The 17153-nt window shown below is 49.3% G+C and overlaps 1 protein-coding gene and 1 non-coding gene across 3 annotated transcripts in view; both read left to right on the top strand.

The window, feature by feature from the left end:
* Stpg4 (sperm-tail PG-rich repeat containing 4) overlaps positions 1-14369 on the top strand; it is a 55883-nt gene extending 41514 nt beyond the window's left edge. For both annotated transcript variants that reach the window (XM_006986487.4, XM_016005054.3), the window contains 2 exons: positions 9931-10035; positions 14227-14369. In XM_006986487.4, coding sequence (XP_006986549.1) covers positions 9931-10035; positions 14227-14343 — 222 coding nt within the window. In that variant the 3' untranslated portion in view covers positions 14344-14369. The remainder of the gene's footprint in view (positions 1-9930; positions 10036-14226) is intronic.
* On the top strand, positions 6371-6555 carry LOC121825212 (U2 spliceosomal RNA). Its single transcript, XR_006067342.1, has one exon. It is a non-coding gene; the product is annotated as a U2 spliceosomal RNA (small nuclear RNA).
* Positions 14370-17153: the final 2784 nt, after the last annotated feature.

The following is a 17153-nucleotide window of genomic DNA, read 5'->3' as shown; positions in this document are numbered from 1 at the left end:
AGACAGCCACAGGAGACCCACATCCACATCTTGCCTCCTCAACCAGGGGGATGTGAAAAGGCAGGCTCTTCTGATTGGCCAGATTAGGGCACGTGACTGCCCTTGGGTCAATTACCATGACCAAGGAACAGAGGATTCTCTACCAGACTGCCTCAGTTGTCCATCTGTAAGCTGGTGGTGGAGAGGGAGGCTCCATCTTGCCCAAGACAAGGGACCGTGTTTAGGATGGGCCAGGGATGCTGGCCCTCCTACCACACCACTGAAACAAAACAGACGGCTTCTGTGCTCTCAGAGAAAAGGAATCCACACCTGCCAGAGCCATGGAAACTAGGAAGGGGCTTTTCCAGATTTTTGAGGTCTCTGGCTCCCTTCTGTTTCACTTGTATGAAGTCGTTTTCTACTTAGTTCAGCAGCGTGGAGAGATGTGTGTGGCCTCCCAATGCCACTGCTGCCGATGCGGAGTCTGTGAAGTTAGCCTTGTCTGTGATAACGGCATCAGCAGGCGGAGATGGTTTCTGCCCGCAGCCAACCCCAGCAGAAAAAGTTCCAGGACAGAAGTACCAATTCAGATCCCAGTTACCAGTGAGATCCCTCCGGCTGCCTCGTTCCCCTAGAAACAAGGAAGGGTTGTGCTAGATAAACCTTTTTTTCTCAAATTACGCTGTCTGCGCTTTTCAGTTATAACCAGAGAAACAAACCAAGGCGGTCGTTGGAGCAACCCTGTGGCTCCTGCTTGTTTTATCATCGCAGATCTCATGCTGGCCTGGAACTCACAGTCTCTGCTAAGGCTGCCCAGGTGTGTGATCCCCTGGCATAGCTTAGCTTACCTGCCTAACCGGAAGCTCAGGCCTCCTCACTTCCTGTCTTGTTCCGAAAGCTGTATCACCCAGGCAGACCTCAGAGCTGCGGTCAGATTCTAATTTTAAAAAATGTGTTTGGCCTCTGGCAGGTTTGCTTCAGTCCCGCCGCCAGCAGGCACATCTCCTCCCTCTGAGCTTGTCCATCAGAATCTATAGAATCCCAGCATCTCGCTCCCCGCTCCCTGCCACATCTGAAAGTTGCCTGTGCCCAGGAAGACAGGGACTGATGACGTATTCACTTCCTTTCTGCTGTGATAAAACAAACGCTCAGACCAAAAACAACTTAGGTGAGGAAAGGATTTATTGGTTGGAAACTTCCAGGTTATGGAGGGTGCCACTGGCTGGCTCACTCTCAGACTCGGGCCTCGCCAGCTTTCTTATACAACCCGGGACCACCTGCCCAGGAAGTGGCACTGTTTACAGTGGCCTGGGCTGGCCTGTATCAATGATGACAAGACAGTCCTCTGTAGACAGGTCCACAGACTAACCGGATAAAGACAGCTACTCAGTTGAGACTCTTGGCTGGGCCAAGTTAGTGCTGACCAGGACAGGCTGTGTGCTTTTAAAAATGATTTTTCTTTCGCTATGCCACGCTAGCAGACCTAGTACTCATCACGTAGCCCAGCCTGGCCTCAGACTCTTGGCAAAACCTGTCTTAGCTTCCTGAATGCTGGGGTTACAGGCACTCACTGCCATGCTTGGCTTGAGCTCTTTTTATTTTTCATTTTATTTATTTATTTTGGTTTTGTTTTGTTTTGTTTTGTTTGGGACAGAGTTTCTCTGTGCAGCCCTGGCTGTCCTGGAACTCCCTCTGTAGACCAGGCTGGCCTCGAACTCAGAGATCTGCCTGCCTCTGCCACCTAAGCGCTGGGATTAAAGACTTGCGCCACCACCACCACCACCACCACCCAGCTGCTTGAGCTCTTTTGAGTTTAAAGAGGAGAAGCTTAGATCTAAGTGCTTGTATTTCCAGTGCTGTGCTCCTAGGCCTGGGTCCTAAGTCACTAGCTCCAGCCTTTCAGAGCCTCTCCTCACTGGGTCGGTGGAGGGAACTGTACCGCCTGCTCCAGGCTGTTGTGAGGGTCAGATGGGAGCAGATATGTGAGGAGGCTCTGGCAGGGAGGGGCGGCAGCAGGGATAGGGAACAGGGTCTGCTGAACAGGCTGGAGAGAAACCCCACCCGCCTGCAGAAGAGAAGACTTCACAGTGGCCGATGGGCAGAGACTGGCAATCCACAGTGATATTAAGCATTTGTATCCGCTATCCAATTGTAAATACCCTTCTCAATGCTCATATGCACACACACAAAAAAAGCAGCAGAGCTGTGACGGAGGAAGCTGACTGTTTGCTTTCTCACCGTCTCTCCCGACAGGAGCATATGCAAGTGTCTATTAATGTGCACCTTCTGTGTCGTGGCAAAGAGAGTTCTCACCCGAGATGTGAAATGTGTCTGCTCTCTGTAAAAAGACGACGTCGCGAAAGTGGATTTAACGAAGTCACACTGATTATTATAGAGGAAGATTTAGCTATTTATCTTATATTAGAAGTTTTGTAGCCTGCCAGAGGTGTCTCAAGTCTTTAATCCCAGCACTCAGGAGGCAGAGGCAGGTGGATCTCTGAGTTCGAGGCCAGCCTGGTCTACAGAGCAATTTCCAGGACAGCCAGGGCTACACAGAGAAGCCCTGTCTCAAAAGACAAAACAAAAGTACTTTGTCATATAGTTTATTTTCCTTCTGTATTTATTATATAATCTCATGTGCCTTAAATTTTTAAGTAAAATATCAAATTGTATAATGTAACACAGTTATTTCTTGCTCTTCCTGGAGCACCTTGGACATGAGACTCCGTGGACGCTTAAGCCGCTGGTATAAAATAACACAATGCCTGCGCCTCACTTGCAAGCCATCTCCAGTCCTGAGAATCATCTCCAGAGTCTTTGCGACAATGGCAACGCTGCCAGAACAGTGACCCTGTGCCGCTCAGGGCACAAGGACAAAAGTCCGTGTGCTCAGTGCAGACACATTTGAAACAGTCTTTCTGACCCGCCGTTGGCTGACTCTGTGCGTGTGCGGTCTGTGGAGACAGATGCACTGGGTAGAAGAAAAGGATTAAAATTCTTGCATTTTAGCATGGGTGTGCCCCGTCCAGCCTCGAACACTAGACTCTGCTTTACTGACGCATAGCTTTCTCTCCTCCTGTGTCCTTATCTCACTGTCTATCCATAGTCTGCTTCCTTCAGGGTGTAACCCCAGACCCCTGTCACATGGAGTTTGCTGTGTGCCCCACCCCATCTCCATGGCCTCTCCCTACAAACGTCTCATGATGCTATCTCTCAATTCCTTTTTTAAATTTTGTGTCTCCCCACCCCCATTTTCATGTGCGTGTGTACGTGTGTGTGTGTGTGTGTGTGTGTGTGTGTGTGTGCAGTGCATATGTTTGCGTGTGTGTGCAGTGTGGAGGTCTGAGATGGATGACAAGCATCTCCTTTGATCATTCTTCCACCCTATCGATTGAGGCAGTGTCTCTCCACGAAATCCAGAGCTCTCCAGTGTGGCTGGTCTCACTAGCCAGCGTCTTCTGGGGATCCCCTATCTCTGCCCTTGGAAGCTGAAATGACAGGCAGTCTGCCACACCGACCAGCATTTATTTGGGATTCGGGAAGCTGAACTCTAGTCCTCACGATTGTGTGGCGAGTGCTCTCACGACTGAGCAGGCTCTTCAGTCTGTATGCTCCTTTTCCACCACAGCTGGCTTTGCTGTGGCTCTTTGGTTCTTATTCTCTTACTTGGAATCAGTCTCATGCTTGCAATGAGATCACAGCATCCTGTTGTCAATGTTCCTACGCTAACGTTTCTGATATCTCCCAGAATCCCTCACTGTAACACCTTGTACACAGCAGGCTATAGTGAATGTGTGTGGGGATTTAACCACTCAGCTTCCTTTGGCCAGGGTTTGATGTATGCATCAGTTCCAACCACTGGGGACAATACATGAATCAGAAAGGTAAATGGAAGAGAGCGGTTAACTTGCACAGGTAAGCTCTTCCGGGCCTGCTAATCCTCTAGTTTTTTGGACTTTTCCATGAATTAGATTAGCACAGAGCAGCTACTGCTTTCATTTACTTTTCGGATGCGGCGATTATCCGCCAGAGTTGAAATGAACGGTATACCCTCTCTGTCCCTTTGGGCCTGCCTTGACCTTCCTGGGCCAACGCAGCTGTCTGGCCTCACAAATGCTTCCTCTTCCTTCTGTCCATCCCAGATCAGATACAGCTCTCCAAGGGGCTTCTTGGGGACCCTGAGACCATATCAGTGTGTCCTCTGACATCACATCCATCCCTTTACATGACATATACACTATATATAATATTTTATATTTTTTCTAGTGAGACAGATGTTCCCCACTAAAATATAAGCTATGAAAATAAGAAATGTATGTCTTTCTTGCCAACTAGGACTCAGTTCTCCTAATAAGAAGAGCAGTGATTTTTTTTTTGTTTGTTTGTTTTCAAGACAGGGTTACTCTGCATAGCCCTAGTTGTCCTGGAACTCACTCTGTAGACCAGGCTGGCCTCGAACTCAGGGAAATTCACCTGCCTCTGCCTCCTGAGTGCTGGGACTAAGGGCATGCGCCACCACTGCCCGGCTGGAACAGCGGATTTAAGTTGCAGTATGATTAAGAAGGCAGGGATTTGTTTCTGCGCTGTAAGAGGCCCTTTAGTGGCCAGTTCAAGCCAGGCTGTTCCCTGTGCTGCTCGCTGAGAGCGCCATCCCTGGGCTGCTGGTCCTGGGTTCTATAAGAAAGCAGGCTGAGCAAGCCATGGGGAGAAAGCCAGTTCAGTAGCATTCCACCATGGCCTCAGCATCAGCTCCTGCCTCCAGGTTCCTGCCCTGTGTGAGTTCCTGTCCTGACTTCCTTTGATGGTGAACTGTGATGTGGATGTGTTCCATCACAGCAGTAGTAACCCTAAGAAAGACATCTCTGCAGTGGTCAGTTCTGGGAAACTCAGAGATCCCAAAGCATGGCCCTAAGGAAAGCAAGGCTTAGGGACCATTTCTCTTGACTATCTGAGAGGGGCTGATGGCTTCTGCCGAGGCACATCCCTCCTTTCCTGACCACATCACACACCAGGGAAGCCAAAGCTCCAGGACGCTTTCTATGATGCGGTGATCTGGCAGTCCTCAGTGTGGGAGGCGTCAGAAATCTCAACGTTAGAAGGGCGGGCACAATGCAAACGTTTGCTTTCAAAGCCTCCTCTTTGAACTCAGTTGAGAAATGGCATCTCCAGCCACCTGTGCACTTTGCTGTCCCCATGGGAGGGAGGTGGACGGGGCACTCCGCTGAAACTGCTTTCTGGCTGTTGCAGGACCAATCTCACCTGGCACAGTTACGGCTTTCCCTGGCATTCCTGTGGCTTTGGAATACGCTTTGGGGACCATATCCACTTCCCTAATATTACCACTGGACGATTCCATCTGTCACATGTGGCGGTAATTTCTTCCCGTTTCAAGCCTTAGTCCCTGTGATTCAGAGGACCGCCCATGCAGGGCAGCTGCCGGGTGGCCACAGGAACACATCAGTGCTCATCGGGGTTGACACTCAGACTCCCACGGGATTCCTGACTTGGCAACCCAGGGAAAGAAAATCACTTAGGGAAAAGTGGGCAGGATGCCGCATTTCCGTTCATGCCAAAGGCAGGGCCCTGGGTGTAGAACGGATGCCACACGCAGCATCATCTTTGGCCGGCTGCTCAACTGGCTTGAAAGTCTCCATTGTCACAGTGGGAAAAGAAAAGGTTGAAGAAATGGTCACCGCAAAATTCTCACGACTTTTACTTCTTTGCTCATGGCCCCTCGACGCAGGCCCAGGCAGAGTTGACACCATGTAGAGGCCTTCTCCCTAAGATGACCTCTGCCACCTGCGTGCATCAGTTTGAGACGTTAGCGGTTTCGTCTCGGCGGTGATTGATGGCAATGAGTGCCTCCGTCATCTGTCCCTTGTTGATCAGACTTGTCCCTGGCTGTTAGCAACAGACTGCTCTCAGGGCAGAATGATTAAGAGTGGCAGCCCTAATTGCACGGCTGTTGTACCCACCAGCGGCACGGGAGCCTGGCTCATAAATCCCTTGAGGATCTGTGGTCCAGGCACCTGTTCTGCCAAATCCCCGGGGCCCGCCTGGAAGAGTCCTGCTGAACAGCAGGCTCTACCCGGCATATCCGTATTCTGACCTCACACTGACTTAGCTCTTCTGTTCTCTCCTTTCCTTTATCCAGTTTCATAGTCACCTAGCTACATACTAGCTATGCTTTGTCTTCCTATTTTGAGAGTGTTTTTGTTCGTTGTAGAGAAATGAGAAAATCTAGCTCATTGCCAGGTGGCGGCAATGCACGCCTTTAATCCCAGGACTCAGGAGGCAGAGGCAGGTGGATCTCTGTGAGTTCGAGGCCAGCCTGGTCTAGAGATCGAGTTCCAGGACAGCCAGGGCTATGCAGTGAAATCCTGTTCTTGAAAAACCTTCTAGCTAACTAAGATCAAGTCTAACATCTGTTCACATCAGTTTAATATCTGATGTACCCTCTACCTGAAGATAATATAGTAATTGGACTCTTGGAGCTGGGGAATGGAATAGGAACTAGTTTGCCCACCCCACACTTTGGTCTGTCATATCAGTGATTCCAAGAATGGTGTACTCCTTCCTGGGACTTGAAAACTTAAACACTGGACATGGTAGCTCATGCTTATCACTCAGAGGCCGGCAGAGGGCTGTGAATTTGAAATAAGCATGGTCTACATATGGAGAACCTGTCTTGAAAAACAAAACAAAAAGCTATTTTATACTCATAACAACACTGAGTCAAATTACTTAACCAGGAACACATCACTAGTCACTTAGTTTAGTTCCATTTTTTTGCTTTTGGAAGTAAAGTCACTGTGAACATCTCTGGCTGGAATTTATCCAATTCACATTCTTTCTTTCTTGGGACAAATACCTAATTGTGGAATGGCTAGGTCAAAAGAATACACGTTTTCTAAAAGATTTATTTTTACCTTTTGAAAGGCGTGTGTGTGTGTGTGTGTGTGTGTGTGTGTGTGTGTGTGTTGTGTGTGCGCGCACACATGCGCAAGTGCCCTGAGAGACCAGAAGAGGACATCAGATCCCCTGGAACTGGAATTACAGGCAGTTAGTTCTTAGTTCCTATGCTGAGGCTGGGAACCCAACCTGGGTTTTCTGCAAGGGCAGTATGAACTTTCTTCCTTACTGTTATTTTATTTTATTATTCTTCCTCTTCCTCCTCTTCCTCCTCCTCTCCCTCCTCCTCTTCCTGCCTCATCTCTTTGCAGTATGCACTCCTAACCACTGGGCTATCCCTCCAGCCCCTTGATTCTGTTTTTAACTTCATACTGTGAACTCACAGCCTATAATTTGGGAAACAGGGCTGTGACAGGATGCTTACCCAGTGCCACGAGGCCCTGGGTTTGATCCCCGCGCCACACACACAAAAAAAAAACCCAAACCCAAACAGCATCCATACGTGGACATGTGAGGCTGAACGTTACGGAGAGTCCTCCTCTGCCCGCTCAACAGCGATTAGCTTCTGGACATTTCCCCACTCCCATCGTCAACGCATTCCTTCATTTGTTTTAGGAGCAGAGCCAAGACATTCTGCCAGAAAGAATCACTTCTGCTTTTGATCCTGCTCCACCCTTGAGGCGATGAGCTACTTGAAAGTGGGAGAGAGGTTCTTGCTCTCCCACCCCAGCTTCCTCTTTGCCTCCCTCCCCACCTCTGAACCAGCGAGTGCATTTTAAAGCAGATCCTGCCAGCCCCCTGCAGAGACTTTGATCAAATTATTCTTCTGCCACCATCCCCAGGAGTGCCCAGGCTTGCTAACCCTCAGGTCATTTTCCTCCTCTCCTCTTGGCTTCTCTACACCCATCCCCTCTCCTTTTTCAGTTCTTTTTCGTAGAACACAAGCGATGTAAGTGTTCTGTCCTTGAACACCTCTGTGGTGTTTTGAAAGAAAATGGCCCTCAAAGGGAGTGGCACTGTGAGGAGGCGTGGCCTTGTTGGAGTGGGTGTGGTCTTGCTGGAGGAAGTGTGTGATGATGGGGGCGGGCTTTGAGGTCTCTTGTCTCAAGCTTCACTCAGTGTGACAGTCAGTTGACTTCCTGTTGCCTCTGAGTCCAGATGTAAGGACTCTCATCTCCAGTACCCCGTCTGCCTACATGCCACCGTGATGATAATGAACTGAACCTCTGAAACTGTAAGCGAGCCACCCCAATTAAATGTTTTCCTTGATAAGAGTCGCCGTGGTCATGGTGTCTCTTCACAGCAATAGAAAGCCTAACTCAGTCCTCATTTTCATTTGGGAAGAATACCACTGTTACCTGTTACCGTTGGGAGTTACCCGGTTATGAATGAGTTCTCTCATTGAATATTTGCATTTCCTCCTTTGTGAATTGTCTTCTGTTAATTTTCCTGCTGAGTGTTTGCTGTTTTTGAGATTGCCATTTGGGTTTACCCAATAGCGTTGTGCTTGCACCAGTGAATTGCCGGGGCTACTTTTTCAGACTCACAGTCACAGATATATGCCTTCATAGGAGAGTCAGTTTGCTTTCTAAAGCCAACAGCTGATCCGCAATTCACAGCTCACAGTCAGACCAACAGGCAGGGCAGACTGGCTGGAGGTGGGCGCATGCACGGGGGACTAAGTGTGGGACAGGAGTCTGCAGGCCCTGGAGATCCTAGCAGGGACATGGAGAAACACCCTGCATGACCAGTTTACGTCAGCTTGACACAAGCTAGAGTCATCTGAAAGGAGGGAGCCTCGACTGAGAGAATGTCTCCCTAAGATCTGGCTGTACGGCATTTTCTTTATTAGTGATCAATGGGGGAGGGCTCAGACTGTGGTGCCATCCCTGGGCTGGTGGTCCTGGGTTCTATAGGAAAGCAGACTGAGTAAGCCATGGTGATCAAGCCAGTAAGCAGCACCTCTCCATGGCCTCCGCATCAGTTCCTGCCTCTAGGTTCCTGCCTTGTGTGAGTTCCTGTCCTGACTTCTTTCAATAATGAACAATGATATAGAAGTGTAAGCCAAATAAATCCTTTCCTCCCCAACTGGCTTTAGGTCAGGGGTTTTCATCACAGCAATAGAAGCCCTAACTCAGACACACCCCCAGGTCACTCAGTCTCTCTCCCTTCTCTCATGGTTATATACCTGGGGTAGGTAAGACAGATAGCTACTGCCTTTACTACTCTGGGTTCTTATTTTTTCTTTTTCTTTTTTTGGTTTTTAGAGACAGGGTTTCTCTGTGTAGCTTTGGCACCTTTCCTGGAACTCACTCTGTAGCCCAGGCTGGCTTCGAACTCACAGAGATCCGCCTGGCTCTGCCTCACGAGTGCTGGGATTAAAGGCGTGCGCCACCACCGCCTGATGCTACTCCAGTTTCTCATGATTTTAGGTCACACTCATGTAAGATCCTGTAGTTAGAATTTTCCTATCCTGACCACCCACTCCCCGTCCAGGCAGCTTCTTCCAAATTACCACACAGAGACTTAATATTATTTATAAATGCTTGGCCAATAGCTCAGGCTTGTTACTGGCTAACTGTTGCACCTAAATTAACCCATATTTCTATGCTTTGCCACATGTCTCATGGCTTGTTACCTCATTTTCTACACATCCTGCTTGCTTGGTGGCTGGCTGGTGTTTCTCCTGACTCCACCCTTCTCCTTCCCATCATCCTTAGTTTGGTCACCCCACCTATACTTCTTGCCCAGCTTCTGATCAATCAGCATTTTATTAAACCAATTTGAGTGACAAATCTTTAACAGTGTACAAGAGGATGATTCCACAGCAAAATCCTGCAATCCCCAGGCTGGGAACTTTCTATCACATCATTGATCATGTGTTTATTTGTAGAAGGCAAATAATGCTTTAAAATACAGCAAATGTTAGTGAAAATGAACTCTCTCTCTCTCTCTCTCTCTCTCTCTCTCTCTCTCTCTCTCTCTCTCTCTCTCCTCTCTCTCCCCTCTCTCCCCATTCCTTTTTAAACTATTTTTCAGCACGAAGGCCCTGGACCAGGTGAATATAACTTAAAAGCACCCTCAGTGGGCTGCATCACTTCTTGTTTTCGATCTAAGGTTCCCCGATTCTTGCCTGTCGGCTCAGTAAGTATTCCAAAACAGAATGTGTGTTGGGGGGGGAATGGGGGGGTGAGGGGGGATGGGCGGTCTTAGGATCCCACCTGTGTGGTGGGGGTGGAATGGGGGGGAGGGGGATGGGCGGTCTTAGGACCCCACTGTGGGGTGGGGGTGGAATGGGGGGGTGAGGGGGGGATGGGCGGTCTTAGGATTCCACCTGTGTAGGTGGGGATTGTCACACAAGGCTTCAGTCAAACCTCTAGTTACTTCTGTCTTAAGGGCAGGCCACTGAAGGCTCTTAGGTAGGCCACGCCTGGGAGTTATTCCAGAAAATAACATTGTAATTACCTCAGTGGCCTTTTCTGTTTTACATGGGAAAGTTTCCCCGCTGTGAAAGTGTCCACCAAGGCTGGGAGATGTTTGGAGTTAGACCCACCAGGCGCAGAGGGGTCTGCTTGTCAGTTTTTTCCAGGGAAAATGCTCTGTCTCTGGGTACCTGAGGCTGCAGGCATCTGCTCAGGGGATTACTTTTCTGACACACCTCACACCTTGCACTGCCTGCTGGATTGTCTCACTTAAGCCTTGTCCTAGAAACATGTTTCTCCCTCTCAAAATAATGTGTTTTCCTGTCTCGGGTGATAGATCTGATGTAGGGACTCCACGACGTTCCTTTGTAGGACCCCTGGGGTCTGGATGCCACCCTGTCACACAAGCAAAGGCCACTTCCTCTGAGGGATATTCGGCTCTCCCGAGAGGCAGCAGGGACCCTTCCTGAAGGGTGGGGCTCTCTAGGTGTCTCGTGCAGCTCTCCTGGCCTCAGAATCAGCTGTCTAGTTCCATCTGGTGTTGGGCCATCCCTCCCTGGTGCTCAGGGCACTGCATCACAGCCACTTGGGTGGGTAAGAGGACTGCATCCAGACGCCTGACAATTTCTTGGGGATGTTTTACAGGGGTCGGGTCCCAGCTGTACTTGGGAGGTCTCTTTGCTTCCAAATAGTGTCATGGGCGTGGAGGACAAGGAAGGCATATCTGGAGTCTGTGTAAACGTTAACTCTGTTTCTTTGGGACCGATCTAGAGCCTGAGTGAGAGCTATATCGGCTCTGCTAACTGAGTCCTTGAGTTTCTAGGTGTCTGTCCTGATTCAGGCACCTCGAGGTCAACGACTATTGCATATTCTGCATATCGGAGTCCCTCTTTTACAAGGACTTTGTCTGTATAGAGGACCAAGTCAGGGTTTGCCCATGGTTGGTCTGAGAGATCGGGATGAGCTGTATAACCATCCATGAGGACCTTCTCACAAGAGTGGGCAGGCTCCCTTTCCTCTCCTGGTATATGTGAAGTCTGTTACCAGCCAGCCAGAGGTTTCCCTTGGAATTAGAATGTTTGTTACGTGATGAGGTTTATGGACCTTCAGGGGACAGCCAAGAGTCAACTTTTGGGCTTCAGGAATTAGGAGTCCAATGGCAGCCACTGCCCATAGGCACCCAGGCTAGCCCTTTGCCTCCTGACCTGATTCTTTACTTAGGTATCCTACAGGCTGAGGAGAGGTGCCTTTGAGCTGGGCCATCACCCCCAAAGCTGCGCCCTGTCTCTCAGCTATGGACTCATGATTTGGGGCTGAGTAGGTGACCCTAAGGCAAGGGCTGTCGCCTTCAGACTGTCAACTGCAGAGCAGCTGGACTACACACTTGGTAGAGGGACCCTTGGAGAAGTGATGCGGACAGACAGTGTAATTACAGACAGATGGACAAGTGGCTGGAGAGCTTCCATACTTCAGCGGCATCAGCACAATCCAAAACAGACATCCGACCGGGTCTATAGGGCAGACCTTTCCCATGATAACCTAACTGCCAAGAACACTGAGAAAATTACCAGAAACTACAGTGTCCAGCAAGCAGGGGCTGGTGTCTGGGGCTGCTGCTTCCTCTTAGAGGGAAATTTCAAGGTCACCTGGTGACCGTGAAATTAGAGCCAAGGGATCCTATTGGATGATCTCTGGGTGTGTGTGTGTGTGTGTGTGTGTGTGTGTGTGTGTGTGTGTGTGAGACAAGGTGACAGAGCCACAACTGTCAGCCTTCCGAGGTGTGGTTTTGTGTGTGAGTGTGTGTGTGTGTGTGAGTGTGAGTGTGTGTGTGTGTGTGTGTGTATGTGTGTGTGTGTGTGTGTGTGAGTGTGTGTGTGTGTGTGTGTGTGTGTGTGTGTGTGTGTGTGTGCGCGCGCGCGTGCGCATTCTGTGGGCCGGCCTTCCAGGACTGCACACTCTCACTGCATCCCCATTAATAGCGCTAATAAAGGCTTCCGCTTCCCTTGACGTGTGGCCAGGACTTGATTAGATTTCCAGGCCGCTCCTTTGCTTTTGGCCGAGCAAACATCCTGCCTCTAAAAGGCAGCTTTTGCCGGCAGCTGACGTCACCCACCAGGCGGACTGCTCTGCTCCGTGCTCAGGGGTGAGGCTGTTTCCACCCTCTGCCTCCCAGAGGAAGAGGATGAACGGCAAGGAAGGGCAGGCGTGACCAGGAGTGAGGTCAGGGAATAGCAGTGATGGAGCCAAGACGCCGAGTGCTGGCCGGGCAGAGCGCTGTCTGATTTGGCAGGGCTCCTGTGGGCCTTCTGTCCCCCTACCAGGCAAAACCACCGGACGAGTTGGTGGTTTGGGGCCATACTGGGGATTGGCACCAGGATTCCAACCCAGGCCTGCTGGATGTGGAAACCTTATCGTTGTCCTATCCTCCTTCCTCATTCTTTGTGTGTGTGTGTGTGTGTGTGTGTGTGTGTGTGTGTGTGTGTGTCTGTATGGGGGGCGGGCGGAAGAGGACATTGTCTGTTTCTATCATTCCCTGCCTTATTCTTTTGAAGCAGAGTCTCTCCCTGAATGTAGAGCTCACATTTTTCAGCTAAGAAGGCAGCCAGCAAGTCCAGAAGTCCTTCTCTCTCTGGAGTTATGAGCACATTCAAGCTCATGATCGCCTTGTTCCATGCGCGCTGGGATCTCAGTCCCTTCTGGTTGCACAGGAAGTCTTCTTGACTACTGAGCTTCCTCTGAAGCCCCTTTCTTCCTCATTTTTTTAAAAAGACAAGGTCTTACTGTATAGTCCAGTTGGGTCTTGAACTCATGACCTTCCTGCCTCCACCTAAGTGCTAGGATTACAAGTGTGTACCACTGTGCCCAGAAAGCCCTGCCCTTGGCCACCACACTGATGTTCTTTCAAAGGGCCCATGATTATGACTCTGTGGCTTTTAAGAATGTGTGTGTGTGTGTGTGTGTGTGTGTGTGTGTGTGTGTGTGTGTGTATCTTCAGCATGAGAATCAAAGACCAAGAACTGGTCTCAGTCTGAGGGAAGGATATTCATTTCTGCTTTAAAGACAGACTTTGACTAAATACTTGATAAAATGTTTTGTTCAAGAATTTCAACAGCCAGGTGGCGGTGGTACACGCCATTAATCCCAGCACTCGGGAGGCAGAAGCAGGCGGATCTCTGTGAATTCGAGGCCAGCCAGGTTTACAAAGCGAGTTCTAGGACACCTGGGACTGTTACACAGAGAAACCCTGTCTCAAACACAAAACAAAACAACAACAACAACAAAAAGAATTTCAACAAAACAAACACATGATGTCTGAAAACAAGCACTTAGGCTGGAGAGATGGCTCAGGCTAAGAGCCCTTGCTGTTCCTTGCAGAGGACTCATGTTAAGAGGCTCACAACCATACCTTGGTGCATATGTCCACAAACATACACACAGTTAAAAGAAGGCAATTATGGGAGCTCATGGTGTCCATAGAGGGGCCTAAGATACACCTCACTCCATCATACTGCCCGTGGTGGGAACAAGGGAAGCGATCTGGGCTATGGACTTAGACATGTAGTTGCAGAATCCAGTCTCCCCAGCCACTTGCTGCTAGACCAGGGATAGCAGTCAGAGGGGAGATGGCGTCCTCTATGACAGGAACTGCCTGGGCCAGTGCCGCGGGGAGAAATCACGCTTTGAGGTATCTGGAGAGAGTGGCCATTCCCTCACCCCCAACAGGTGTCAGTGGTCTCTGGCTTCCCTGCCCTTGTCACGGCCTCGCAGTGACTCCAACAGGAGCCCCTTCAGTTCCCAAGACACACTCCTCATCTCTCTCCGCAGGGGATGGGTCAGCCCTAGCTCATCCACCAGCCGGACCGGGAGTTGAGACTGTCAATTCACCTCCACCCCCTCTTTTTGTCTGTTTCAGAAAACACCGGGTCCAGGAGCATACACAGCTTCAAGACAATTCCCTAAGCAGTCCCCAACCATTGCCAAAATGGGTAGAGAACACAGCCTTTTCTTCAATAACACAATTGGCTTTTAAAATAAAAGAATATTGGTGCCATGCTACTTTGAGCTTTAACAAGTTCTTTTGTCCAGAAAGATCTTGCCTATTGTAATCTTGCCCGTTTCTTGTGGGGGTTGGCCCCAGATCAGTTGCCTGGGTGACCACCCTGTAGGGTCCTAGTCTGAACCATCAGTTGCCCTGCTTAATCCAAGAGGACAGCTGTCCCAGAGGCTGGCCCAGGCTGTGCCTTGAAGCAGTGTGCATGGCCGATCTGTCCAGGCTATGTGGTGCGTGGCCTTCTCCATCATACTAACGTCGGAAGACCTCCAGATCCCCTTGAAGGCGTCTATGGGTCGGTTGCTTCAAGCCACAGGTAGACTTGGCAGCCTCCCAAAAGGTGGCACTTTTTTTCTTTTTCAGCCTCCTGAAAAGAACAGTTTGACTCAGCCATGTGTCACATCACAGCTAACATCCTGGTCACTGATGGATACATATATGACAGAGGCCTCTGGACACTACAGTGTAGCAGAAAAACCTCCATGGCCTAATGACATTGTAGTACAAGGTAGTGTAAGTTTGTGGTGACGAAGCCATTAGCCTGCCTGTCATGTGCAAGCATGACACTGTTCCACAGGACCATTCTCCTGGACAAACGGCCACCATCTTCACCATCTGCTTGGTGACTACTGGTGTCCCCTTAAAAGGGCAGGCCTGGTCGTGGGCCACCCGAGTGTCCAGCCGTGCCACTCTGGTTGTTATATCAACTCGGTCCTGGTTGTACATGGCCTCAGTGAGGAGCCATCATCCATGCTGATTGCAGACCGTCCAGCGTGGCTGCCTTAAGGCTACCCATGCTCCTTTCACTCCATAAATCCTCTGTACATGGAAGTTTCTGTCCTGCTAACAACTCCCAAATACCCAGCAGCTGCTTCCCAAATTACCACACAGAGGCTTATATTACTTATAAATGTTCGGCCGATAGCTCAGGCTAATTACTAACTAACTCCTACACTTAAATTAGCCCATAATTCTCATCTATGTTTAGTCACATGGCTTGGTACCTTTTCTCAGTATGACACTCTCATCTTGCTTCCTCTGCATCTGGCTGGTGACTCCTGACCCCACCCTTCTCCTTCCCAGCATTCTGTTTGGTTTTCTCACCTAATTTCCAGCCCAGCTACCAGCCAATCAGCCTTTTATTAACCAGTGAGAGTAATATATGTTCATAGTGTAGAAAGGATTGTTCCACAGCCATCCTCACCCATTACTCTGTAAGCCAGCCTAATAAACTCATTGGTTTCCCAGCGTGAACTTTAGAATTATAAAGTCATTGGGACCTTAGGAGGGGCGGGGTAGACATTGTTTGTGTCTTCCTCAGGAAGGAATTTTATCCATAGATACATTACAGCTATTGTACAGAGCAAAATGCTTGGTAATGGATGGCTATATTACTGGTTTGATTATTGTATTACAACTTTACCCCTTCTCTTGCCAAGTATAATTTTTCTATATGTTTAACTTGTGTATGTGCACTAGTGTATGTGTGCGCGTGCATGTGCGTGTGCGTGTGTGCGTGTGCGTATGTGTTGGGAGTCACACACAGGGTCTTATGTATGATAAGCATGGGTTTTATCACCAAGCCTCAGCTCGGCTCATTTACCATTAGTTTAGAGTGTATGCCTTTTACTTATTAAAAAAGAAAAAAAGGAAAAAAGCAAGTTCACAGTAAAACAGCATATTATGGGATAGGGAGATGGCTCAGTAGGTTAAAGTGCCAGAACCACATAAAAAAGCTGAACATGATAGTGCGTGTATAACTCTGGTGCTGGGGGAGAGAGCCAAGAGGCTGGGACAGGAAGATCCCAGGGTTCACTGGCCAGTCTAGCTGAATGGCAACCTCCAGACTCAGTGAGAAGTATTGTCTCAAAAAATACTATAGAGAATGACAGAGGAAGACACTCAAAGTTGACCTATGGCCTCACACGCAGGCATGGGCCTGTGGGTCAGTACACACTGGTGTGCACACATGCACAAATATCACACACATACACAAACACCCCAGTGTACAATGTTATACCTATAGCAACCTCAGGCATCTCATGTTCACTCTTGATTGTATCATTTTCTTGTATTTAATTGAATCTCATATTTTGTTCATCATGGCTATAGAAGCATAAACTATACCAATCACATGGGTGTTCCATATATATGCACACATACATATCATATAACATATGACATCTAGGTTTATGTTTGCATCCAATAGTAAAATCAATTAATGAGTGTGTATGTTCCCATGAAGTGCCCATGACTACATTTTTGACTCCAGGTCAACGGAAACCTTAAGTATCTTCTATGTGCTGGGTGCTGTGCTGGGGTTGAAAGGCTTGGATCAGAGATGAAGGGTCTTGGGATTGAATTTGGCAGGGCAGGAAGGGAAACCAGGCCTGAGAAGGAGTCTAGGAGCTATGCCAAGAAGGTCCAGCAGGTCTCTGAGGTCTGGGGCTCCAAGAATGTCCGCATGCAGGTGATGGCTCTAATATAAAGACCAACTCTAGTCTTGGAAAGACGTCAGATCACTGCCAGTGCCCAGCAGAGGACCGCGACCTGCCTCACGTGTCCAGTGGAGGGAGAAGACAGCAGAGTCAAGCGCCAAGACATGCAGACGGGAAGCCTGTCCAGCACCCAAGGGACCCAGGCTGAGATGAGCAGGGAGGAAGGGGAGGCTGGTCAGGAGCAAGGACCACCATCCGGGTAAAGGGCCAAGGCAGGGACAGACATTTGTTGAGGGAGGGAGCCGAGGAAATGTGGCTCTGAAGTGGGGGGAGAGGGCATGGAGGGGGTGC

Source organism: Peromyscus maniculatus, chromosome 22, assembly GCF_049852395.1.
Source record: "Peromyscus maniculatus bairdii isolate BWxNUB_F1_BW_parent chromosome 22, HU_Pman_BW_mat_3.1, whole genome shotgun sequence".
Lineage (NCBI taxonomy): Eukaryota > Metazoa > Chordata > Mammalia > Rodentia > Cricetidae > Peromyscus > Peromyscus maniculatus.
Note: the sequence above shows the minus strand (reverse complement) of the source record. Positions and strands in the feature narration are given on the sequence as shown.